At 32.9% G+C, this 25744-nt stretch overlaps 3 protein-coding genes across 6 annotated transcripts in view; 2 read left to right on the forward strand and 1 right to left on the reverse strand.

The window, feature by feature from the left end:
* Positions 1–1451: 1451 nt before the first annotated feature.
* On the forward strand, positions 1452–4278 carry LOC108216572 (probable glucan 1,3-beta-glucosidase A). The gene is made up of 8 exons (XM_017389368.2): positions 1452–1803; positions 1892–2011; positions 2212–2406; positions 2542–2697; positions 2932–3101; positions 3207–3362; positions 3506–3855; positions 3971–4278. Exons 1-8 carry the CDS (start codon positions 1609–1611, stop codon positions 4150–4152), a joined length of 1524 nt encoding a protein of 507 aa, XP_017244857.1. The 5' UTR covers positions 1452–1608; the 3' UTR covers positions 4153–4278.
* A 3440-nt stretch (positions 4279–7718) lies between these two features.
* On the forward strand, positions 7719–9806 carry LOC108216397 (pentatricopeptide repeat-containing protein At4g18520, chloroplastic). The gene has a single exon (XM_017389150.2). The coding sequence runs from the start codon at positions 7775–7777 to the stop codon at positions 9545–9547; it is 1773 nt and encodes a 590-aa protein (XP_017244639.1). The 5' UTR covers positions 7719–7774; the 3' UTR covers positions 9548–9806.
* A 3655-nt stretch (positions 9807–13461) lies between these two features.
* The window catches only part of LOC108218517 (translation factor GUF1 homolog, chloroplastic), a 34815-nt gene continuing 22532 nt past the window's right edge, over positions 13462–25744 (reverse strand). For 3 of the 4 annotated variants that reach the window (XM_064092294.1, XM_064092293.1, XM_064092295.1), the window contains 8 exons: positions 25270–25341; positions 25047–25181; positions 24890–24963; positions 22821–22908; positions 21399–21476; positions 15610–15685; positions 15301–15341; positions 13623–13833 (listed from right to left, as the gene is read on the reverse strand). In XM_064092294.1, coding sequence (XP_063948364.1) covers positions 13738–13833; positions 15301–15341; positions 15610–15685; positions 21399–21476; positions 22821–22908; positions 24890–24963; positions 25047–25181; positions 25270–25341 — 660 coding nt within the window. In that variant the 3' untranslated portion in view covers positions 13623–13737. Of the gene's footprint in view, positions 13834–15300; positions 15342–15609; positions 15686–21398; positions 21477–22820; positions 22909–24889; positions 24964–25046; positions 25182–25269; positions 25342–25744 lie in introns of all 4 variants that reach the window. The other variant, XM_017391489.2, reaches the window with a different exon arrangement.

The following is a 25744-nucleotide window of genomic DNA, read 5'->3' on the forward strand; positions in this document are numbered from 1 at the left end:
ATAACTAAAAATTATAAACAAATTTTTGTGTGAGAACAAATATTATATGAGACAAATAGTGAATAAAAATTGGGTTTTATATTAAACTGGCCATCCGTTTTGTCAAAATATCTCACCTGGCCCATCATTCTCATCGGCGACTCATTTAAGCCACTATAAATCAAATATATATCATTTTACCCGGATCACTATTTATACCTTTTTACTTAATCATTAATCAAAAATTAACCGTTTGTCTTTTTATTACAAAACCACTTCGAGTAATTTCATAATTGTCTCTAGTATTTATCAAAATAATTTAGAAATTTCTAAAACAACATAGCTATGCAGTTAAAAAAATATATAGCTATAAATATATATTTATTTGATCACTCTAGCTATGTTGCATTAAAAATTCTCAAACTATTTTTGATAAATACTAGAGACAATTGTGAAAGTACTCGAAGTTGTTTTATAGTAAAAAGACAAACGGTTGATTTTTGATAAATGATTAAGTAAAGATGATGAATAGTAGTATGGGTAAAATAATATATATTTGGTTTATAGTGGCTGAAACGAGTCCCTGTTGAGATGGGTGGGTCAAATGAGACATTTTGACTTAACGGGTGACCAATTTGATATAAACCCATAAACATGATGAAGTCTGATTTTTTTATGATAAGAATCATAAGATAATGATGAAAAAATGAAATTGAGCATTTCTTTCAACATACGTGGGTTCTATGTAAGTGAAGTGAAATCCAAAAATATCCATCAGAATTCGAATACCATCAAGTTTTAATGAATTTTAAATAATATTTTCAATTGAATATATCAGATTTTTAAGCATAATTTATAATCACGATCGAATGCCACCAGATTTTGTAACATAATTTAAAATTTTAGTTACATATTTGGAGATTATGCTACATTTTCTAAAATCCAAGTTGAATATACCTGGATTTAATAAATGAAAAAAATATTTTAAAATCTAAATTAAATACATTCCTAAAATGATTATCCCCTCCGTTTTTTATTATTTAACATTTTGACTTGCACACACTTTTAAGTACTTTGACCGGGTAATTAAAAATATTATTTTTTAATTTATTTTTTCTGAATAAAAATATATAATCAAAATTTTAATTCACCTAAAAAATTAATCAAAAATAATATTTTTAACTAACCGGTCAAAACACTTAAAAATGTTTGTTAAAAGTCAAATAATAAATAATTGATAAGACATACTACATAATAATTACTGTATCCTCTAATTAAATTGTTTATTAGATTTGTCATTCAGCCACCCTGAACATAGATTCGGAATCCTCCATGATCATTAATCAAATGAAGGAGTAGAATACTGGATTCTGACGTGTGCAATTGGACAAGACAATGAGTGTTGTATCCATTTCATCGTAAAAAATAACTAACTAGTTGATTTGATTTGTATTTGTGGTGCAAAGTTGAATAACTCTGGCCTAACTAATTACTAAATTTGAGAAGGTCAAAGTAAAACATCTACTTTATATAGTATATACAAATCAGCATGTCATGTTCAAAAGAGTTCCACTCCATATTGTTTCGATCGCTTATATATACAGCACATGAAATTGAAGAGGTTTACAAATGGCGTTAATAATAATGTTGTCAAGGAGACAAGTGGTTTGCATTCTTATCATTTGTTGTAGTGTGTTTCATAATACGTACGGGAGGAGTGATCCAAGTTTCCGTGTTAAAGCCGTCAACCTTGGTGGTTGGCTCCTTACTGAAGGCTGGATTAAGCCTTCTTTGTTCGATGGTATTGTCAACAGAGATTTCATGGTCAGTATTTTCTGCTTTTGAATATAAATTTACAATTCAAACGATCTCGTGTTTTCTAATTTCTTAAATGGAACGCATCCATGTCTAGGATGGAGCTGGTCTTCAATTTAAATCCGTGACAGTTGGGAAATATTTAAGTGCTGAACTTGGTGGTGGAAATATTATTGTAGCAAACAGAACGAGTGCTTCTGGCTGGGAAACTTTTGCGGTAGGTAGCCTATTTTACAAATTTCGTCTTCTTTAATCCTACTTGGGAAGCCAACAACATTTCAATGATTGAGCCTGCTGAAATCAGTAAAGAGAGAACTAATCAGTGTATCTGGAGTCAATTTTAGTGTCATTGATCACACACAATACACTTATCTAGATACTAGTATTAGTATTTTATATGGATACATTGATGCCCAGGTTTGGAGGATAAATGAGACTAGTTATCAGCTGAGAGTGTTCAACAAGCAGTTCGTGGGAGTGGACACAGATGCAAACAATGTTGTATCGGCGACTACAGTTGTACCTGGTGATTCCCAGACTTTCCAAATTGTGAGAAATTCAGATGATGCAAATCGTGTCAAGATCAAGGCTCCTAATGGCTTCTTTTTGCAGGTTGCGTGCTATTAGTTTTCTACTTTTATTTTCCCATTCTGGACTCGCAGACTTAAAAAGCAAAACTTTACCTAGAAAATTCTCAAGGTAAAAAGATGGATTGATGCATGATTTTAATATTTTGGATGCTTACAGGTAAGAAGAGAGGAGATTGTGACAGCGGATTATGATGGAGAGAGCGGATGGGGAGATAGTAATCCTTCGGTTTTTGTGGTCAATTCTATAAGAGGAGGACAAGGTGAATTTCAAGTCACTAATGGTTATGGTCCTAGAGCTGCTCAAGTCATGAAAGTAAGCTATACTCACTAGTATATTCAACCATAACAACATGCTCGCCTTGTTTCCGTATTTGTTTGGATATATTCGTATGCTACTCATTCCTTGATCAATTTCAATTATTTTGACTATTATCTTTTTGCAAATCCTATCTCAGACTTGCATTGGCCACCCTACTCTTCGTATGTTCCCACCACATTCCATTTAATCATATTGTAAATGGATTATTAACACCTGAGTAATCACCAGGAGCACTGGACCACTTTCATAACAGAAGAAGACTTCAAATTCATATCAGAAAATGGATTGAATGCCGTAAGAATTCCTGTGGGGTGGTGGATCGCCAGTGATCCAACACCGCCTAAGCCATACATTGGTGGATCCTTAGCAGCATTAGACAATGCTTTCATGTGGGCAAAGTATGTTACTTTCTTCTACACCCACAACTCCATCTAACTAGCTTTCTTAAGTCAACATAGCCGGTCAAGCAACCCGTATGCTTAATCCTTGTCTTTCTGCCACAGAAAATATAGATTGTTGGTTATAGTTGATCTACATGCTGCACCAGGCTCACAAAATGGCAATGAACACAGCGCCTCACGTGATGGTTCTCTGGAATGGGGAAAAACCGAGTCCACTATTCAACAGACTCTGGATGTTATCGATTTTTTATCTGCTAGGTAACATCCAAGAGCCTTTCATTCTGCTTTCTTTTTTATAAGACAAATGAACACTTTAACTTTATTAACAAGTAAGAAAAGAAATCTAAGATGATTTAAGTTTTGTATACATATGAATTTTCCAATTCACACATGCATATTAGGTATGCAAAAGATCCAAGCTTTTATGCAATTGAACTGCTGAATGAGCCTACAGCACCAGGGGTGTCCCTAGATACTGTGACCAAGTATTACCGTGATGGTCATCAAGTGGTTCGCAAGCACTCGTCGACCACTTTTGTGATCATGTGTAACAGATTGTCGGCAGATAATACTGAGCTCCTGTCTTTAGGCAGCAGTCTAGACAGAGTGGTCATTGACGTGCATTACTACAACCTCTATGCTGATTATTTTGATAGAATGACAGTGCAACAACATATTGATTATGTTAACAACAACAGATCGGCTGAATTGAGCACGGTCACCACATCAAATGGACCTCTTACTTTAGTTGGTATGTGTTGTCTACCGAAAACCCATACAAATACAAACTTTAACTGTGGATGGGTTCGTTTTCATGTATTCATATGTTGAAACATGATCAGTCTAAAAGATTTTTGAATATACAGGGGAATGGGTGAATGAATGGGGAGTGAGCGGAGCAACGAAAGAGGATTACCAAAGGTTTGGCAGTGCACAACTAGCTTTATACGGGCGTGCAACATTTGGGTGGGCTTACTGGACTTACAAAAATGTGAATCAACATTGGAGTTTGGAGTGGATGATCAAGAATGGTTACATAAAGATATAGTTGGACTAAATTTTGTACATTCATCTCCAATTGGAGACCATATAAACCTGTTTATTGCTCGAGGCGTTCTCCTTGATATTTCAATCGATATTGCTGGACAAAAGCTCATCTCTTTTGACGAGTAAAGATTCATTATGGCTGACAAGATCATTGTAGATAATAACTAGTGTTAATCAAGCATACATACATTGAAACAAGGGAGATACTACTGCTAATCAAGATCTAAACCAGTATTTTTTAAGTGCGATTTACACAATTACAAATTCAAAATCTCCCTCCCTTTAGTTATATATGCTTATAAAGTCGGCTTGTTTGGTTTGTATGTACTTCCAAGGTTAAAAATAAAATGTGAGCTGAAACCAAATTTGATAGTTGCCGGCACTTGACATGGACCGTGGACGGTAACAAACAGACAATACATGAATACTACTACATTGGAAATAATTTTGGCGTGCCGCCTCAAAATAAACAACCAATTAATGTGCGGTAGATAGTATAAATGACTACTAGGTCCTAATACTAGTGCAAAGCCCTGTATATCAATATGTGTTTTAAGATCAAGAGAGAGCTTACAAAAGCAGCACGGAAGAAAAAGAGGAGGAGGATTGAAAAGCAAGGTACAAAGGACAAGGAAGAGGAAGAGAAGAGGAAGAAGAATGAGATGAAAGTGAGGAGAGAAGAATTGGAAAGGAAAGACAAGGAAGCGAAGAAAAGAAGAGAAGAAAAAGACAAGAAGAAGAAAAGGGATGAGAAGGAGCGAGAGAGAAAGCAGCAGGTTGAAGAGGAGGTGAAAAGGAAGAAAGAGAAAGAGAAGAAGAAACGAGAGGAAGATGCACGGAAGAAAGAACAGAGAAAGAAAAAGTGATCAAGTGTAGGAGCATTTGGCGTTTAGCACTGCGACAGCAACAACTTCTGTTCTTTTTTTGTTTTTTCAATAGAAATATATAAATGAAATGGTAAAATTATTTGGAATGGGAAAAAATAAATAATACTCTACACCGCCCACACTGGGGGTGTTGCAAGTTAGTTCCTCTGTCTAGGCATGAGCATTAGGGGTGAACACGGGTCGGGTTGGCCGAGTTAGTGGCAAAACTTCAACCCAACCCAATATAATCGGTTTATAAAAATTCGAACCCGTTAACCCTCAAAAATATTTTCAACCCAACCCTATTATTCATACGTCGGGTAGGGTCGGGTTGGGTCGGGTTAATCGGGTTATTCTACGAGTGTAGCGCTTGAGGAAACCCAAGTTCAGCTGTAATATCTGTTTAAAGCATATAGTTTGCCAGCAGTGATCCTAATCTATGTTACCATGACTATGTTCAGTTGTTCACTATTAAGTCATGTTAATGTTACTTCATTGCAATACAAATGGAGATTCCCTGTTAATACAAAATGAGTGTGCATGGAATCTAATTTACTTGGCTTTCTAATATCTTACAGTTCCTGCTGCCATAAATATTTATTAACTATTTTCTCAAACTTATAAGTCAAGAAAAAATAAAGCTCAACCCAACTAAAATATAAACGATTATGCAAACAATCTGAACAATAAAACACAAGCAACAAGATATAAACTAAGCAGACATAGTCACACTATTATAAATTTATTATCTTTAAACGGGTTGGGTCGGGTTGGGTGGGGGTTAATTATTTAAAAAACCTAACCCAACCCAATTTAGTCGGGTTATAAAAAATCGAACCCAATTATTTTTCGGTTTGGAACGGTTCGGTTTGGTCGGCCGAAATAAGGGGCGGGTTGGGTCGGTTTTGCGGGTTAAACGGTTTTTTGTTCACCCCTAATGAGCATGGTGCGGTTCGGTGCGGTTTTGACTAAAAACCGCACCGTAACCATATTAATTCGGTTTTTAAAATCCAAAACCAAAACCAAACCATATACAAATGGTGCGGTTCGGTTTTTTCGGTTTTTTGAATTCGGTTTCGGTTTTAAATAGTGAGGCTTCGGTTTCAAAACCAAATATATAAACTCTTTTTAATATATTTGTTAAATGTCTTATGGATATACAAATATTGATATAATTTAACATAATTCAAAGATATAAAATAAAGTGTGCATGAGCGATGGCAATATCACAGCACCACAACCTCACAAGCATCTCAAATAAATTATATGGTTACCGAAATAACCTGTGCAGCACTTGCCTCATTCTGTTCATTTTGTTGGACCATATAAACTCAAATGCTGACACAGAAAAGCATGATAAAGAAGAAAAACGCCCCATAGCATATTAGACAATTATAAACGCCCCATAGCATATTAGACAATTATAAGATAGTCTATAAAACTAAACTAAAATATTAATATACATAATTTTAAATATATATATATATATATATATATATAATTAATTTTATTCGGTTCGGTTTGGTTTCTATTCGATTTTTAAAAATTTAAAACCAAACCGCAACCATATTAGTGGTTCGGTTTCTATTCGGTTCGGTTATTAAGTGGTTCGGTTTTTAAGAGCATCTCCAATGTGAGGTGCCAACCAAAGTTGCTAAACATGCTTATTCATCAAAAATATCAATATTTTATTTTCTCTTTCTTTTAAGTTACTTTTGGCACCCCTCTTATCAATATTCACTTCAATGGTTGGCAACTAAATTTGTCAAAAATACTTTAATTTTGTTTATCTAAAATTAGATAGGATATTATAGGTTTTTATGACAATAAATGAATTTTTCCCATTTTGGTAGGTTGCCAAAGGGTGCCAAAAATTGGCAACTTTGCTTGGCACCCCTATCACTCCAATGGGTAGCCAAAAAGATTGTTATGCCGTGTCATGCCACATGGCATTTTGGCACCTCTCTTGGCACCCTCATTGGAGATGCTCTAACGGTGCGGTTTCATCCGGTTTTTTATGGTTTCGGTTTCGGTTTCGGTTTTTGGTTCGGTTTTGCTCATCCCTACCTCTGTCTAGTGATATATGATTTCTTTTTAAATTTTTGAATAGTCAAATTAATTATATTTTAGTTGAAATTTATGTACAATAAATAATTAGAAAAATTAACAAAAATTACGGAATTGACGGAACTTTTTTTAAGTGTTTCCGAATGTTTTTTAACACTTTAAGTTATTTCTACTTTTTATGTTAGTGTTTCTTTTGGGTTGTTTTAAGTCGGGAAGTCAGAAATGCTAATTTATTTCGAACTATTTTAATGATTTGCATTTTATTATGAAGTTTTCAAATTTTTAATATATGATATTTTTTTATTAATAAAATTTGTTGTGTTTTAATAATTTAATTTTTATAATTATTAGACACTAATTGATTTATAAATAAATTTATTTAAACAATTTTAATAACTTATAATTCCGGTTTATTTATCACTTATAATCTTTTTTTTTACTCTATGAAACGATCTTGCTTATTTTGGAAGTTGCTTTCTATTTTAAGAAATAATAAGTTTGTATTTTTTACTATTTCCTTCTTTCTTTTTATTGATCACATTTCTATTTTTATTAATTAAATTGATTAATTTTTAATCAAAAATTATAAAAGAGTAATTAATAATTGGTCTCGTAAACTCTGAGGAAAGTTATATAAAGATTGACAGCAGCAGAGCTGTGTAGTATTGTTTGTTGCTGTTAATCGGTGCGATGTTGTCGGCGACGTTGTGGGTCATCCCACAGATAGTGTCTTCTTTCCCTCCCAAGTATCCGCAAAATAAGCAGCAGCCTACAAGACAACACCTGCTCAGACTAAGCAATTCTCCAAACTTTCAGTTGCCATGCCATTCACTCACACACCCCCATCTTCCTCCTCATCCTCCACCCATGGACCCCACCTGTCTTGCTCTCCAGCTTCAGTCCTCCTCTACTCTTCAACATGTTCATATCATTCACTCCATCATTACTAGGCGCTTCATTCATTCTACTTTCCTCTTTAATAACTTGATTTCTGCTTATATTAGATTCGCCCAACTCATTTCTGCCCGGAATCTGTTTGATTCTATGTCTAAACCAAATGTTGTTTCTTGGACGGCTCTTCTTAATGCCTACATTACTTTCGGCTTGGATTACCAAGCCTTTAGCTTCTTGGCAGCTCTTTTTCATTCCGGTATTCTCCCCAATGCTAACACCTATGTTTGTATCCTCAATTTCTCTACTCGCACTTTGGATTTTCGGCTTGGCCAACAGATTCATGCTCGGATTCTTAAACAATGCTCTACTAATTTGATTCTTGATACCGCTGTTTTGTATTTCTATGCACAATGTGGTGACCTGGGAGATATGTTTCGTGCATTTCAACGCATCAAACACAGGGATGTAGTCAGCTGGACAACTATCATCTCCGCTTGCTCACAACGCCAGTTGGGCCAGGAGGCTTTTGCCATGTTTTTGCAAATGTTAAACCAAGGATTCGCTCCAAACGAGTTTACGTTGTCTAGTCTTCTCAAGGCTTGTGGGGATGAGCAGGCATTGGGATTTGGAAGACAGCTACACGGGGCTGTTGTTAAACAGATATGTAAAAATGATGTTTTTATTCATACTTCACTGCTTGATATGTATGCAAAATGTGGGGAGATCGTGCATTCCAGGACAGTTTTCAACTGCATGACAAAGAGGAATACAGTTAGTTGGACGTCCATGATAGCAGGCTATGCTCGGAATGGGTTTGGTGAAGAGGCTATTCATCTCTTTCGAGTGATGAGAAGGCGAAAAATATCTGCTAACAAGTTGACCATGGTCAGTATCCTAAAAGCATGCGGCCTTGCTAGGGATTTAGTTACTGGAAAGGAAATGCATGCACAGATAGTGAAGAATTGTATTCACGGTAACATCTACTTGGGAAGCACTCTTGTCTGGCTATACTGTAGATGTGGAGAGTACACTACTGCATATCACGTACTTGAAGGCTTGCCTCTCAAAGATGTTGTTTCCTGGACTGCGATGATATCTGGATGTGCTCGCCCAGGCCACGAGGATGAGGCCCTTAGATTTTTGAAAGAAATGTTAGGGGAAGGTGTAGAACCTAATTCTTTCACATATTCATCAGCTTTGAAAGCATGTGCAAAACAGAAAAACATCTGGCAAGGAAGATTGCTTCACTCTTCAATTAACAAGACCCCTGCTTTGTCTGATGTTTTCGTGAGCAGCTCTTTGATTAATATGTATGCCAAATGCGGATGTGTTTCTGAAGCAACCCAAATTTTTGACAGCATGCCGGAAAGGAATTTGATATCTTGGAAGGCTATAATATTATGTTATGCAAAGAATGGGTTTTGTGGAGAAGCTTTGAGGTTTATGTACAGAATGCAAGTAGAAGGTATAGAGGTGGATGATTACATACTCTCAACTGTTCTGACTACATGCGGAGATTTTGGTTGGAGCAAGGAAACTTCTCTAGAAAATTGTTTGCTTGCGAATTAAACTCTCAGACAAGTTGGATCATGACACAATGCAAATGTCCGTTTTTACTACATACTCTCAAACAATATGCACAGAATGTTGTTAGGTCATATAAACTACTTCGCTACAATAGTTAGAATTGAGAATTTTGCACGTTGGAGCCGCAATGTTGATAATTTTAGCTCCAATATATATCGCAGAAAATTGGGATTATAAATAAGCAATAATAAGCTTATCTTAAAAAAAAAAAGAGCAATAATAAACCAAGATTTTCTTTTAAGCAATGAATATAGATTATTAAGGATGGTTTAGTGGTGTGACAATATGTTTATAATTTTATTTTTAAAATCAAAAGACATTTGATTTACTCCAAACGTTATTATGGGCAGTTGGGCACTATCTAAACAACCAAGGGGTCATTTGTCTTGCTGCTTCTTACGCCATTTGAGTTTAGGATTTGGACTCCAAATCTCCCAATTTAGCAAAAACAGCTTCTATTATCACTTTCTAAAAAAATTGTCCAAAATATTATTTCAAAACACAATTTCATGTCATGTTTATGATATTGGATAAAAAATTAACTTGATATTGTTTCTCCCTTAGAAAATTAAAACACAACACGAAATTACGTTTTAAATGATATTTGAAGTTATTTTTTCAAAAAATAACATTGATGCCCATTTATCTTAAATAATGCATGGAGCCTTTTCTCTTGGATTCGGGCTGGGTCTATATTATTTCTTACTAGTTTATAAACCGTACTTCACAGCGTTATCATAATATTCTTCTAAATAAACGCATGAATAATTTAATATGTCATATTGTATATAGATTATTTAGAATAATATATTACATATTTTGATCGTCATACGAATAAATCACATGATTTAATGTATTCATATATTTTTAGCAGATAATTATATCCTTATGTAATATAATACGAAATTTGAGAATATAATTGAATTTGAATAAATTAAACGCGTACACAATATATTATATCTCGAACCTAGAAAAGATAATTTTGAATTTTTCTTCCAATTTATCGAACTAAAATTTAATTTTTATTTTCAACATTTATAATTCAAAAATTCCAAAACATTAGAAAAATATAACGAAACTCTCCCAACACCTCTCGTTTCTCCTTTATCCTTACACTAAGTGTATAAAGCCGCGCTTTGCGCGGCGTTATAATTTTTTTTATAAATTTTGATACGAATTAATACTATAATTGTATAAAAATTATTTTGAATCATGTTCCCGTCAAACATATCATTAAAAAAAATATTATAATTAATATAAAAATTTGTTTAAGTGGCCCTCCTGTCAAACACAATACTAATAAAAAAATTATTTGAGCCGCCCTCCCATCAAAGACAATATTAATCAATAATTATTATAATTATGATAAAATTAAATATAATAATATAGATAAAAATTAGTTTGAGTCACTCTCTTGTCAAGCACAATACTAATAACAAAATAATACAATATATATATATATATATATATATATATATATATATATATATTAGTTTGAGTCGCCCTACCATCAACTACAGTACTAATAAAAATTATTATAATTATGATAAAGTCAAAGATTATAATTGGATAAAAATTATTTTAAGATGTGGCCCCATTTTAATAAAAAAAAAATATTATAACTTAGATAAAAATTATTTTAGTCGTTTTCCCATCACACATAATACTAATAGAAAATTTATTATTATTCAGATAAAAATTAATCTGGGCCGCCCTCCCCTCAAACACAATACTAATCAAGAATCTTTTTTATAAATTTTGAGAAGAATTAATGCTATAATTGCATAAAAGTTATTTTGAGTCATGTTCCCGTTAAACATATCATTAATAAAATTAAAAAAAAATTGTTTGACCCGCCCTCCCATCAAAGACAATATTAATCAATAATTATTATAATTATGATAAAATTAAATATAATAATATAAGTAAACATTAGTTTGAGCCGCTCTCTTGTCAAACAAAATACTAATAACAAAACATTATAATATAGACATTAGATTGAGTCGCCTACCATGAAACACAATACTAATTATAATTATCATAATTATGATAAAGCTAAAGATTATAGTTGGATAAAATTATTTTAAATTGTGATCCAGTTTTAATAAAAATATATATATTATAACTTAGATCAGAAATTATTTTAGCCGTTTTCCCGTCAAACATGATACTATTATAAAATTTATTATTATTTAGATAAAAATTAATTTAGGCCACCTCCCATGACCGTCAAACCCAATACTAATCGAGAATCATTAACATTATCATAAAAGTAATATATAATTGCTGTTTTATATATCCTATTTTATTTGTTAATTATTTTTATTTTATGATTCCTATTTATTAGTTAAAAATTATCATTCTTTTATGGTTCTCATTTTTTTTCTATTAGTTCTTTTAATGATTATTATCTTTACAATCCTTTATTATCTATTCAAAATTTAAGAAAATTATAACACTAAATCGAAAAAAAATAAATTTTATGATTCAAACATATCGTGTTCCCTTAAACACAGTTTTGATTACGGACCTAGTATTAGATTATTCTTCTATATATCTTATCAAAAATAAAATTTTATAATATATAATTCACCTACATCTTCTATATATCTTATCGAAAATAAGAATTGTACATATTGCCTTACAGATCTTAAATATAAATTGTATTTTATCTATTATTGTTAGTTTGAATAAATATAATCCTATTTCTTCTAGGATTACTAAATAAGAAAAGAATTGTATCATTTTTAGAATTCAATAAGAAATACCAAATAAGAAAAGAATTGTATCATCTTTAGAATTCGATAAGAAAAGAATTGTATTACTTTTAGAATTTTTGAACCTGATTTTTTGAATTATAACTATATTTTCTCTCCGAAATTTAAGAAAAATTAGAAGACTGCATCGAACAATTCTAGAGACGCCCGCATCTTCCTTTATATATATATATATTGATTGATCAATGATTTGTGCCGAGTGGGTAACATAATTAGCAGGCTAACACGAGTCTTGAAGAATGTACCTTCTGTATCTTTATCATTAACGAATTAACGAGAGAATCACTTATTATTATTCTTAACCTTGGATCACTTATATGTGATGCTAAGTTCATGATTGGAGTATATTTTCTGCGCTCTGTTTCTCTTTATTGTTTTTTACTTTTTAGGAACATTTGAGTTTGAGACTGCTCATGTATCGTAGAGACAACTAAATCAAGTTCTCTTTTATAAATACTAGCTATATTCTTTTCCGGTATTTGAATTTGTCGACTCCAACATAGCAATCTATAACTACCTTTACTTGCAACAACCTTTATTGTTTTAATACTGTATAAACAGCCTTCACTTATCGTTGCAGAAGAACGGCACCACCGAGTTAGAAATCGAGCAAGAGAACCATCACCAGAGAGGAGTAGGGTTGTGGGATTGAGAGAGAAGAGGTTGCGTTTAGAGGATCCAAAACTCTACAATCTATATAGGGGTATTTATAGGTGCAGAGAGACTTGTGTGCTACTCTTTCCCATAATTAAATAATCTGAAACAAAATCAGATTAAAACTTTCAAGCTACTATATTCCATAAATAATCTGAAACAAAATCAGATTCAGAAACTTGCTTCTAATATACCCAAACTAAAAAAAGGTAGTTCTAATTTTTGATATTTTGCATCAAAAAATTTCAGAAAATTAGAAAAATAGAACGGAGCGAGGTGAGAGGCGCCACCTACACGCCCCTCGCTTCTCCTTTATATAAGTATATTGATTTTTCATTCGTATTCCAAAATTTTAATATATTAAAGGAAGTCTAAAACAATATTAAACACAAACCTAAATCTCATGAAAAAAAAAATAAACTTTTCAATACTTATCAGACCCTAGAAATTATATATACACAAACATAAGAAAGACCGAATAGAACTTGATATTTAAAGAATACCGGTGAGACTCTGTAATTTGTAAACTCCTGTTAACAGGTCATGCTGAGTGATAAGTGAGATCACAACTACACGTTGCCTTGTTACCAGCCCTGCGCATCTAGGGTTGAGGCTGACTTTCTACAGCATAGAAGAAAAAAATGTATTGCAACTGTTGCAAAGAATATCCGCTATTCTACAAAATAGTTTTGATCTGTGGTCAGTAATATTGAATCTCCCGTCACCTTACATGCTAGACATTTATAAAACTTCCTTCTCAAGTTTTAATACAGCCATAAATGCTTCTTGAGGTACATCAACTTTACCAATTGCCTTCATTCTTTTCTTTCCTTCGGCCTGAAACAAGTACTTAAAAAATATATGAGAATCTTTATTACATATATAGCCCTTGTTTGTTTAGCATAAGCAGAAGCTGCTTCTGGACTTCTGCTTTTCTTGACCTGTTTGTGTAATTAAGTAGAAGCACTTTTAAGAAGTTAAGAATACTAGTTTCTCTCTCACAGCTTCAACTTCTAATCCAAACATTTTATTAACTTATTTGCTTATCAATTCTAATCCAATCTATGCTTTAAGCAAGAAGTCACTTTTTTTAGGTTTGCCCAAACGGACCCATAGTCTTGTAGAGAACCATTTAATTTTATTTTTAAATTAATCATACTTATGCATAAAATTTGATTCTAATATAGATACTAATCATATATAACATGTGCATATAATTTAACACATACTCCCTCCGTCCAACAGATAGCTTACGTACACTGTTTGCACGTATTTTGAGGCTCTTATAAAGTATAGTTATATAATGTTTTTTAAAAAATTTCTTTTTTTTGAATAAAAATTTAAACGTCAAACTTTTTTTTAGGAATTTTTTAATATATATATATATTATGCAAGTATACTTTATACGAGCCTTAAAATGCGTGTCAAAAAGTAACGTAAAGAACCTGGTGGGATGGAGGGAGTACTATTTAAGTAAACTTTTGATTTTTAAATTTGGTTCTATTGTAGAAACCACTTTGGCCGAAAATGGTTCTGCTGTAGAACCAATTTAAATATTATAATTAATTTTCAACATTTTTTTAAAAAAAAATGGTGAAACTTTATTTTATGATTTACTAATTACTAGCCTTAAATCCGTGCGAAGCACGGACGATTATGGCCCTGTTTAGGAATTAGCGGTTAGCTGTTAGCGGATTGAATTAGATGTTTTGACTAGCGGATTGAATTAGATGTTTTGACTAGCGGATTAGATTAGCGGTTTCTCGTAAAACTGTTGGGTAAATAGCTGATTGATTAGCTTTTTCTGACACAAACCAAAACCTCTGATCCAAAAAGCTCCTCAAAGTAGCTTTTTCAAAATTAGCTTTTTGGACCCAAACCTCTATTCCAATCCGCTAACTACCAAACACTAAAATTAGCGGATTCTAGTGGTCAAACCTCTAAACCACCTCAAACCTCTAATTTTTGCCCAAACCTCTAACTTCCAAACAGGGCCTATATAGTTCGAAATTTATTATTTGTAATTTAACTTTTGACATCATTTTGTTAGTATTTTAATATTAATGAATTTTGTTAGTGACGTAAAGAACCTGCTTGGTCCAAAGGAGTGTGTGTGTGTGTGTGTGTGTGTGTGTACAAAAGAATTTATTACTAGTGACTTAGTTATAAATTTAATATGCCATAAGCTGTTTTAAATAAAATTGCACGCATGTAACACATAATCAAATAACATTAACAAATATGTGGTGCCACTTTGTTATAAGCATTGATAATATTAACCGACTTGGGAACAAAAAACATCACCTGTTTCTTAAGCAATTTCTTTTTCCTAGAAATGTCACCACCTACATAAATGAACACAAACAACATGATATTTTGCATGTTATGTAAGGTGAAAATTGTTAAAATTTTGATGGCAGTAGCCTCAATATTTATACCAAGTCAAATCGGATGTGCTAAATGATTCCAAAGAAGATATGGACAAAAAAAATATTTGATAAGTGGATGCAAGCATTTATGTTGGATCAAAAAACATTCATGAATGCCAGGAATGGGGGGGGGAATGGGGGTAGATTGTGACGGCAGTTTATTATGCTAGTCTGCAACTCTCACCATAGCATTTCGCCAGGACATCTTTCCTGATAGCAGATAAAGTTTCGCTGGCAATCACTTTTGTACCTAGGCAAGCCTGTAAAAAAATGGCATGCTTGTAAAAATTATAAAGAGAACTACCATTGCAACTACAGAGAGAACCAAGCAAGTCTCTGCACCAAACGGATTACTACTCTTTTCACGTTCACAGTAAAATGTTCAAGTAGTTAGTACTGGTTTTGGTACTATTCATTCTTAGGGTCATTGCAGAAACAATCTTTCTACTTAAAGAGTATAGGAAACTCTGTGTGCATCTTACGCTTCCTAGACTCCACGAGTGTAATACACTGGGCAGGTCTGGTTTGCTTTGTCTCAAATATTCTTGTCGTCCATTCGTTTTTTTTAATGATCACCTTTCTCTATACAGAGAATACTGGGGTAGGATTTTTTAAGGCTTTTCCTTTATTTTTCACTAGTGGGTTCTCGTGGCATACGAATATTAGCCCAAAGCCTTTTCCCTTTTCCCTCCCCCTTTTTCTGATATATAAAAAGATCATCTGTTTTTTTTATAGTTTCTAATCCAGTAATAATTTCTAATCATGAATATAGCTAATTAATATTATTCTGAGGTGGTACTCATTTTTCTATTGACATTATAACCAATCGATGTAATTTTACATTTCAAGATAATTGAAAGATTTATTTAATAAAGAGGGGATGGGTTTCATGAATATTTAATTGAATCTTCTTCTTTAAACTAATCTCTGACTTATTAACAAATGGTTTTTATAGACATAATGAAACACATGAACTTGCATGCACGATGGAATATAATTCGGTTTCTCAAGAAAGTGACATCAACTTCAATCGTCATTTTGCTTGTAAGAAGCAACCAAATCCATTCACCCCTTCCCACCTCCTAATCTTTATATGTATAATTTACTGGATTCATCTGTTCTGATGTGAAAACATGTTAATATAATTTAAGGTAATAAGCAATTACAGTCACTAATCTAGAAGAACTTGCTATTAGTCCCTGGTCTGTATGAGTAGATACACTGGGTATCAAATTTCAACACAATAACTTCCTATATTTTACACTTTACACCTAAAGAAAACAAAAGATAGAAGTAAGTACATAACTAGTCTGATTACATTCAGATTTCAAGCAGCATCTGGCCAAATTCCATTATGAAGTACATAAACATATAATAATGGCTTATAATCTAGTTGCATCAAATGCATTACTACTTTTTTCATGTTCATGGTAAAAAATTTGACTAGTTATTACCTTTCTTGGTACTATTTAAGCCTAGGATCATTGGGGAAAAAACCTCTCTACTCAAAAGTAGAGGAAGGTCTGTATGCATCATATCTTCCTTCCCAGACTCTAAGTCGGCCTTTCTTAATGGAGAGCTCCAAGAAGAAGTTCACGTGGAGCAGCCTCAAGGGTACATCAAAAAAGGCCAAGAAAAGAAAGTTTATCGCCATAATAAAGCCTGGTAAGGTCTGAAGCAAGCGCCACATGATTGGAATGCTACGACTGATGGCTATTTTCGTAAAAAAGGTTTCCAGAGAAGCAAAAGTGAGTCGTCCTCGTATGTTAAAAAATCTGGTATGCATGATTTTCTCATTGTATGTTTATATGTGGATGACTTGATCTATATGGGAACTAATGTTAAATTAGTGGAAGATTTTAAGAGGTCAATGAAAGAAGAATTCAAAATGACTGATCTAGGCCTTATGAAATACTTTTTTGGTATCCAAGTGAAGCAATCTTCTTGTGAAATAACTTTATGTCAGGAGAAGTATATTGAGATTTGTTGAGGAGATTTCATATGGAAAATTGCAGGCCGATGGATACTCCTATGGCTTCAAATCTGAAACTACAACTTGATGATGGTGCAACAAAGATTGATGTAAGGAGATATCGAATTCTTGTGGGATCGCTTATTTATCAAACAAATACAGGGCCATATATAGTTTATCCAGTTAGCCTAGTATCAAGATTTATGCAAGAACCAAGCAGCTTGCATTACTCAGCAGCGAAACGCATTCTTCGTTACTTGAAGGGTACTAAGAATCATTGCCTGAATGCACAAAAGACGAAAATAACAAGCTGATTGGTTATACTGACAGCGAATGGGCTGATTCTATTGATGACCGCAGAAGCACTTCAGGTTACATATTTTTCTTGGGAACAAAGTCTATCTCGTGGTCATCCAGAAAACAGAAAACTGTTGCACTTTCTTCTGCAGAGGCAGAATATGTCTCAGCTTCAGATGCAGCATGCGAAGCAATTTGGCTCAGGAGAATACTTAATGATGGGGAACAAGTTGAGAAAGGCCGACTACTATATTGTGTGACAACATGTCAGCAATTGCAATGACTAAAAATCTTGTCTTTCATAGCCGCACCAAACATATTGATCTATGTCATCACTTTATTCGAGATCTGGTGCAAGATGGAGAAGTTTTGCTAAAGTTCATCAACACAAATGAGAAAGTTGCTAATATCTTCACAAAAATCAGTCTCAAGCGAGAAATTTACAAAATTCAAAAGCAGTTTAGGAATTACAAATTAAGAGGGGGTGTTAAAAATAAGCTAATTTGTAATTCTCATGAATTATGTCTAAGAGTCATAAGTACTGAGTCAAATATTCAATGTAGGCAATGAAAAGTCTCCTGTTCCTATTCATGAACCATAATAAAGATAAAAACTCATATTCTTCTCAGTCTTGCTATATAAAGACCTGAGATACATCGGTTGTAAGTAAGCAACCAAGTAAGAATATCAACAAAAATCCTTCTGCCTTTCTTCTTTTATAAATTCCGATCCCAACATTAATAATATCTAATCATGAATATTGCTAATAAATATCATTTTCAGGTCGTAGTTATTTTTCAATTGACTCTAAACCATTCAATGTAATTTCTTACATTCCAAAATAATTGAAGGTTGACTGAAGTAATATAGGATGAATTTCATAAACATCTTTAATTGATAGAGTATATTTCATATATACTTTTATGTGATTTTATTCCCATAATCTGTAAATAATAGGGTATTAACTAATTATATTTTAGTGTTTCATGGCAGGAAATACATTTTAGTGTTTAATGGAAGGAAAATAAATATTTCTAATTTTGGAATAAATTGAGCTTATTTGGACTTGATTAGATAAAAATTCAGAATTTATAGGTGGCAAGTCAGAAGTGGCACAACACTTAAATTCCAACTGGAGCTGCCCGTAAACAGGCCTGAACAGCTGACTACGAATTGTTTTTAATCCAACTTGTTTTAGGAATTTGGATTTGTTTTCAAGGAAATCATTAGAATCACTTTTAATTAATAGGTTATGTATTGGATATTTATAGTGACTCTAGAGAATAGAGAGAAACACTTTGAAAGGGAGACTAAACAGAGGATCAAAGGGATTCATCCAGCATTTGAAAGGAGTTTTTAAAGTGTATTCTTCTACTCTCTTGACTCTTGTAATCATGTTTTGGTTTACTCATACATATATTGTTTGTTTATTTAATTATATATAACTAATCCGTGGATTGGGTAGTATGCTTTTATTTAATATGTTGGTTATAGTAATTCTTATTACTTTTGCTAATCTAACATTGAGTTCTCATCACAACTAGAGCAGTCGTGAATCTTTGATTGTATTCATAGGAATTATAATGAATCGGGAGAAGATCTGTAATGGTGGTACATGATATGATAGACGCAATTTAATTATTGAAACAAGAGATTAATATGCAAGTGTTAAAACTATAAATTCTTGGGTCTTAATAGCTTATCATTTCCTGCGAATGATAATCATTAAAATACTCAATAACATTAATCGACTTCTCTAAACTAATCTTCGACTTACGAAAAAATGGTTCATAGATAGAACGGAATACATAAACTTGCATGTACAAGGGCATATAATTCGGTTTCTCATGGGACTGACATGAGCTTGCATCATGTTGCTTCTAAGAAGCCAACAATTACTATGAAAGATGTTAATATAATTTAAGGTAATAAGTAATTATTGTCACTAATCTAAAAAACTTACTAACAGTCTGCTGCTCTGCATGAGTGATAAAATATATTTTTATATAAATTTTATATGATATTATTCTCATACTTAAATGTATGTTGCATTGTTTGGATTTTATTTAATAGATTTTCATGTTTTATTGTAGGGCATAAAGAATTCGAAGTTGAGAAGGATTTGAAGAAAAATAGCTATATTGGAGCTAAATTACGTGGAAATTCAGATTTATTGGGCAATACACGATTTCTACACTGTTTGGGCCATATCTTGAGTTCCGGTTGTCGGATTTGGACGATCTTATAGCCCACGCGAAGTCCTCTGAATTGTATTTAATTCAGAGACAGCCCAAGAAGCAAAATTCAACGGGAAAAGCCTGTAAATTGAACAGAAAATACAACTACGAATTTTGACTAAAAACTCTACGTGGTTTTGGAATTCTATTTGTATTTTAGTTAAAACCATTATATAATTATATTTAGATAGAAGGGATCAGATTTTTATGATCAATACATACGATTAGATTAGGATTAGGGTATGAGACAGAAGGAAGAGAGATCATGACTTTTCTTGATGTGACAACATTAAAGGTTGAAGGTTTTATTATCTAAATCTCTTCTCTTTCTTGTTAGTTTAATTATGTCTTTCGATTTTTTTATTGTTTTTCTACTATTATGGCTTATAGCCTTACAATTTGAGTATCTGTTCTAAGATATACTCGAGTTGAGCTAGAGTCGAACCCAAGACCTGGGTCAACAGAGGATAAACCCTTAACCACTTAGGCTATCCAATTGTGCTCGTCTTTCGATTATCCTAGTTGTTTTAGTTATTTAATTATTAACGAGTAGTAAATTCTAGGGTTTAAGGGAAAGTCAAGTTTGTACTATGATGTTGACATGATTTTCAAAGTGATTTGATTGATTGTGGTAATTCTAATTGATTATGTTTCAATATTAATTTGTGTAATCAGCTCATATCATGAATTAAATCTATGCAAATAGGAGTATGATTGAGAGACACACCACAAGACGCACACATACATTTAACATAATTGAATTTGAGCGCGAGATAATCATTATATTTTTGAGAACGTTAATACTCAAGAGAGATTAACATTGCTTTAATTGCCCAATTAATTGAATTACTAAAGTGATTATATGTGTAATCATATTCCGAGACTGTTGATACTTGAGAGAGATTAAAATACCCTTGTTACTTGATGTTTACAATTGTTTTAGATGTGAAGCCAGTTATTGTGTAAGCATGGTGGACCTGATTGCCCTAGGTTTTTAGTATATTATTTTAGTTTCTATTTGATAAGCGTAATTTAGTTTTAATTTTAGTTAATTAAATATTTAATCACAATCATTTCTCCTGAAATAATTGATTGCAACCGAGTAAAAAATTGACTGTCTCCTTGATGATACGACCCGCATTTGCTGGTCTACATAACAATATAAAACAAAAGATGACATGAAGTTACATAAGTAATCTCATTCCTTTCAAGCAGCATGTGGCCAAATTCCATAATTAATACAAGTATACAACTATTTGAAAAGGGCTTTCAATATAGTCCAACCAACAAAATAATGAAAAAGATTTCATCTATCAATCAAGCAGCAAGAGAGTGCATGATCATAACAAATTAGTTCTAGAGGCAACAGAACCAATATAAGATTCATAACTTCTGAAGGGGGTTAGATAGACAATAGAAACTATTTAATTTTTAGGATATTATCAATAAAGAGAAAGGACTCCATACTTGGATAGGTACTTTGAACATTTGTCTTGGTATAAGTTCCTTAAGTTTTTGAGTCAAAGCTCTGCCCACAGAATATGCCTGAAAATAAGCAGCAGACAAATCCTCAATGCTCAATTTCATGGAACTTACTTGCAGTTCAAACACAGCAACAATAACGTCACCCATATGAGCGATTGCAAGCTCCTATGATCAAAAACACATCCATTTCACTTCCCTACTGTTGTCTGCTACATTTACTTTTAAATTCGTGCCACTACAATGCTTATTTAAGAGTCACATTAGAACTCAAAGAATAGAATTAATTATTTCTTGTCCCAACTTAATCTTTTTATAATCTTTTATTCACACATTTTTCCACTCCACCATCACGATATATAATTAGAGATGCACAAAATACATAGACATGCATAGACATACATACATACATACATACATATATATAGCAATATAGGGTCCAACTCCAATACAAACTAATGCGATTAAGTAGAATGGTAAGAGTTTTGGGACAAGGGATGGACCCCGAGATGGGCCTAAACAGGGTCTAAGTGGGTCGGGGTGGGGCCTAGTGAGACCATGGTGGGGCCAAATTTTCGCTCTTAAGGCTGTCTGGAGCCTGTCTAGAGCCTTGGCGAGGCTCTAGAGGGTCCGGGGTGGATTGAGTGGAGGCGGTGGTGGGTCCTAGGTGGGTGATAACATATAGGGGGTGGGTGATGACATATGGGGGGTGGGTGATGTCGCTTAGGTATAGCTTCTCTTGGTTTGTATTTTATTTCTTATTTTAGTGGTTTGTATTTGAACAATTGTCTATATATAAAGGGTCTTACTTTATTACAAACTTTTTTAGAGCACAAACTACAAACTAAATAAAAAATTCTCTAAATCACATCGAAATATAGCACATATGGTATGCAAATTGATCGTTGGGAGATGAAGAAAAATACAATAAAGTCATATTTCAGAATAACTTTACCGATTGACGGGAAAATTCAAATTAAAAACAAAGGAGATATTCTGAGATCATGTGTGGGAGGGTGTATATTAGTTGTGTGTAATGACTTCTAAGGGACATTGGATTAGATTCATTGAAAGGCTTATATTAAGGTTTGTAGTTTGTACACTAAGTTTGAATTTGAGCACTTGCCTATATATATATATATATATATATATATATATTTACACACACTAACAATGCAATGGAAACTTTTAATAGATAATTTGACCACAAATGTACAACATAACATCCAAGACAAAAAGTAAATTTTAGAGGGACCACAACATATACTAAGTTTCCATCTCACATGATTTTGTAACTTTTATCTTCAATTTTTAATTTAAGAACATGACAATAATGTTGTACAAAACTCTTATTTACATGGATTTTGTGGAAGATAGGAACCTCAACTAAAACCATTCTAATTGTACCTTGTCCTTGTGGACGATGGTAGCCAAAGGTTCTACCCCGTCTCCATTGATAAGTATATCCAGCTTTGTCAAGTCACTTTCTCTGTACCTACATATCACAATTAGATAAGATAAAAATCAACTTAAGTATTGTCAATTCTCAACAAATATTGGTATGCTTTATGTATACATATAAGCAAGCAAGCAGCTTCAACTTGTATTATATATCGTACTACAATTTAACACAATCGCCAAAAAATAAATTTGAAATTCTATATCAAATTAAATTTCTTTAGGTACAAAATTAAATAATTCTGATTGAATTCTGTGATCCTCGAACATAATTACAAAGAAATGACACGGGTTAGAGAATATACAAAAATGAGCAACATAATAGGATTATGCAATGTAGGCTATTTCTTATTCTGGCAGATAACAAGCATGTACCATATATCAATTTTTCTTACAATATAAATTTTATAATAGCGTAGCTTCATAAGGAAATATTAAATATATTTGTAACATATGCTGAATGTGTCGTGTGTTATGGTATCAAGTCCTATTTATACTCGTTCTTCCGGTGTTCTTTCCCTATTTCATTTATTTAGGAGGGTGTTTGGGCTTGCTTAAAGACAAACTAATATGGGTTTTAAGATAAAATCTTCATGTTTGGCAACTCGCTTGATGTACATAAAGTTGTAATAACCCCATTTGTGAATAATGGCCCTGGCCTACTTTATTTTCAACTTATCTTAACAATTGTATAGTTCAGTTTTCAAAATATGGTTGCTTTGAGCAGGAACAGGTGTCCGGTAAGATGATCGTGAAGGGGTCTAAAGTGGAACATCTCTTTCCTTTACTCCCGTCACTCTCTCCAATGTCACATTATGTTTCTTGTAATGTCATTAAATGTAATAATCAAGTATGGCATAAACGGTATAGACACCCTCATTCCCATGTCATTGGCAGGGACGGCTTTACATTCAGAGGTTTGGCGGTAGTTGCCCCCACTGGCATCAAAATTTTAATATATTTTATGTTTTTATTTTCTGTTGTTATACTTTCAATAACCCCATGATTAATACATGCTGTCTGTAATCAGTTGATTTTGGGTTCAAAACTTCAAATTCCAGTAATTTTGCTTTAATATATTATATATTGCTTACTAAAAACTTATATATATCTAATTAATTAACTCAAATCACTCTTCGTTAAGTGAAAATATGGCCTTTAAAAAAAATCTTAATATGATTTTTGCCCCCACTTAACTAGATTCCTGGATCCGTCCCTGGTCATTGGTATCTATCTTACTTAAATCGAGTTTGCCTGGAAATAAAGTTTCAAATTCTTCAAATAAAGATATTGTTGATTGTGCATCCTTTAAACTTGGTAAAAGTGTAACTCTTTCTTTTCCATTGCATAAATCTCACACCACTAAACTTTTGACCTCATATATACTGATGTATAGGGTATCTAACCTGTAATTTCTCATTAGAGGTACAAATATTTTGTAACCTTTATACACAATGTCATTCGTTTTACTTGAGTATATTTTCTTCAATCTAAAAGCGAGATCTTGCATGTGTTTAAAATCTTATGGAGTAACTGAAACACAATTTTCTGCGAAAATTAGAATATTGCAATCTGATTCGGAGGTAAAATCACTATTTCCCACCTTAAACAATGAATCTCCCTACCTTCTTTTGTTTAAAAGGCACCAAATTAGGTGCGTGTACATCTTATCCTCCACAAACCAGGTACTCCCACGGGGGTATCTTCAATTAGGTTTCATTAACAGGTAAGACGCGAAAAGAGTAAACCTATGGCCTTAGCAGAGCCCTGATAATACAATTTCCCTAAGTCTTCTTGGAGTATTAAACTCATACTCCATCGCAACAAATAATTTTAGAAGTCAGATGACAAGTGTTATAGTATTCCCTTGATAACACTGGTGCATTTTAAATTAGGGTCGCATACGATGAAGGATCCCCTCTCAACTTATATATATATAAAAAAAATGAGTCCCCTAAAATAAGAATAACAATGTGTACAGTTGTACAATTATCACTAAATGGAGGATATTGATTTACCCGATAAAAGAGTACTCCATGCTAGCGTAACCCTTGCTTCTTGATTTCAGCTGATCAAAAAATTCACCTACCATCTATAAAAATTATATTCCAGACACCCAAGTTAGTTGCTTCTCTGCAGCATATGACTGAAAATAGAGAAGCCAGAAGTAAGTACCTCCGCTAATGGTAGTTCATAGGCTAAAGATGCTCTATTTTCAGTAATAAATTTCATCTCTTTAAACACTCCTCTTCGATCTTGAGAAAGCTCCATAAGTGGGCCAATGTAGTCTTTTGGGGTTAGCATCTCAATCTGTATATTTTTGGCAAATTAAGTCACTGGAAGTAAAATTCACTTGCCTTGGTATAACATAAAGTGACAAGCATATTAATGAAGACACCTTAACATATGGTTCTTCAATCGACCTCCTTTTCCCTGGTTCAGGAAGTGCAGATGGATTTGAACACTCAACCTAGATCACCGAACAATATGTTGATGAAATTAAACAACATATCTCACATTTGAAATATAAACAGGATCAAAAAGCTAACGAGTTCAATATCTTACTAAGATTTGGAGCAGGAAGCAGGAGTAATAATGTTTATGGGATGTTGAGAGTTCGAACCTTGTCGAAGGCGGGTGTGTGAGTGTGTTTAATTATTAAATATATAACTAAACTACTCATCAGGATTGAAACCACAACACAGTGAAGTTTACAATCACTCTTCTTCTTTTTTTGCTAAATAAAGTTCAAAATCGCTTCAAGCATAAGTAGCAAAAACTCATTCAGAAAGCCAAAAAGATGCACTATCCTGATGCAATCTTTATGCAAATGTGAAATCAAACACCTTTAATCTTGATATACGTAATGCTAA

Source organism: Daucus carota, chromosome 4 (genome assembly GCF_001625215.2).
Source record: "Daucus carota subsp. sativus chromosome 4, DH1 v3.0, whole genome shotgun sequence".
Lineage (NCBI taxonomy): Eukaryota > Viridiplantae > Streptophyta > Magnoliopsida > Apiales > Apiaceae > Daucus > Daucus carota.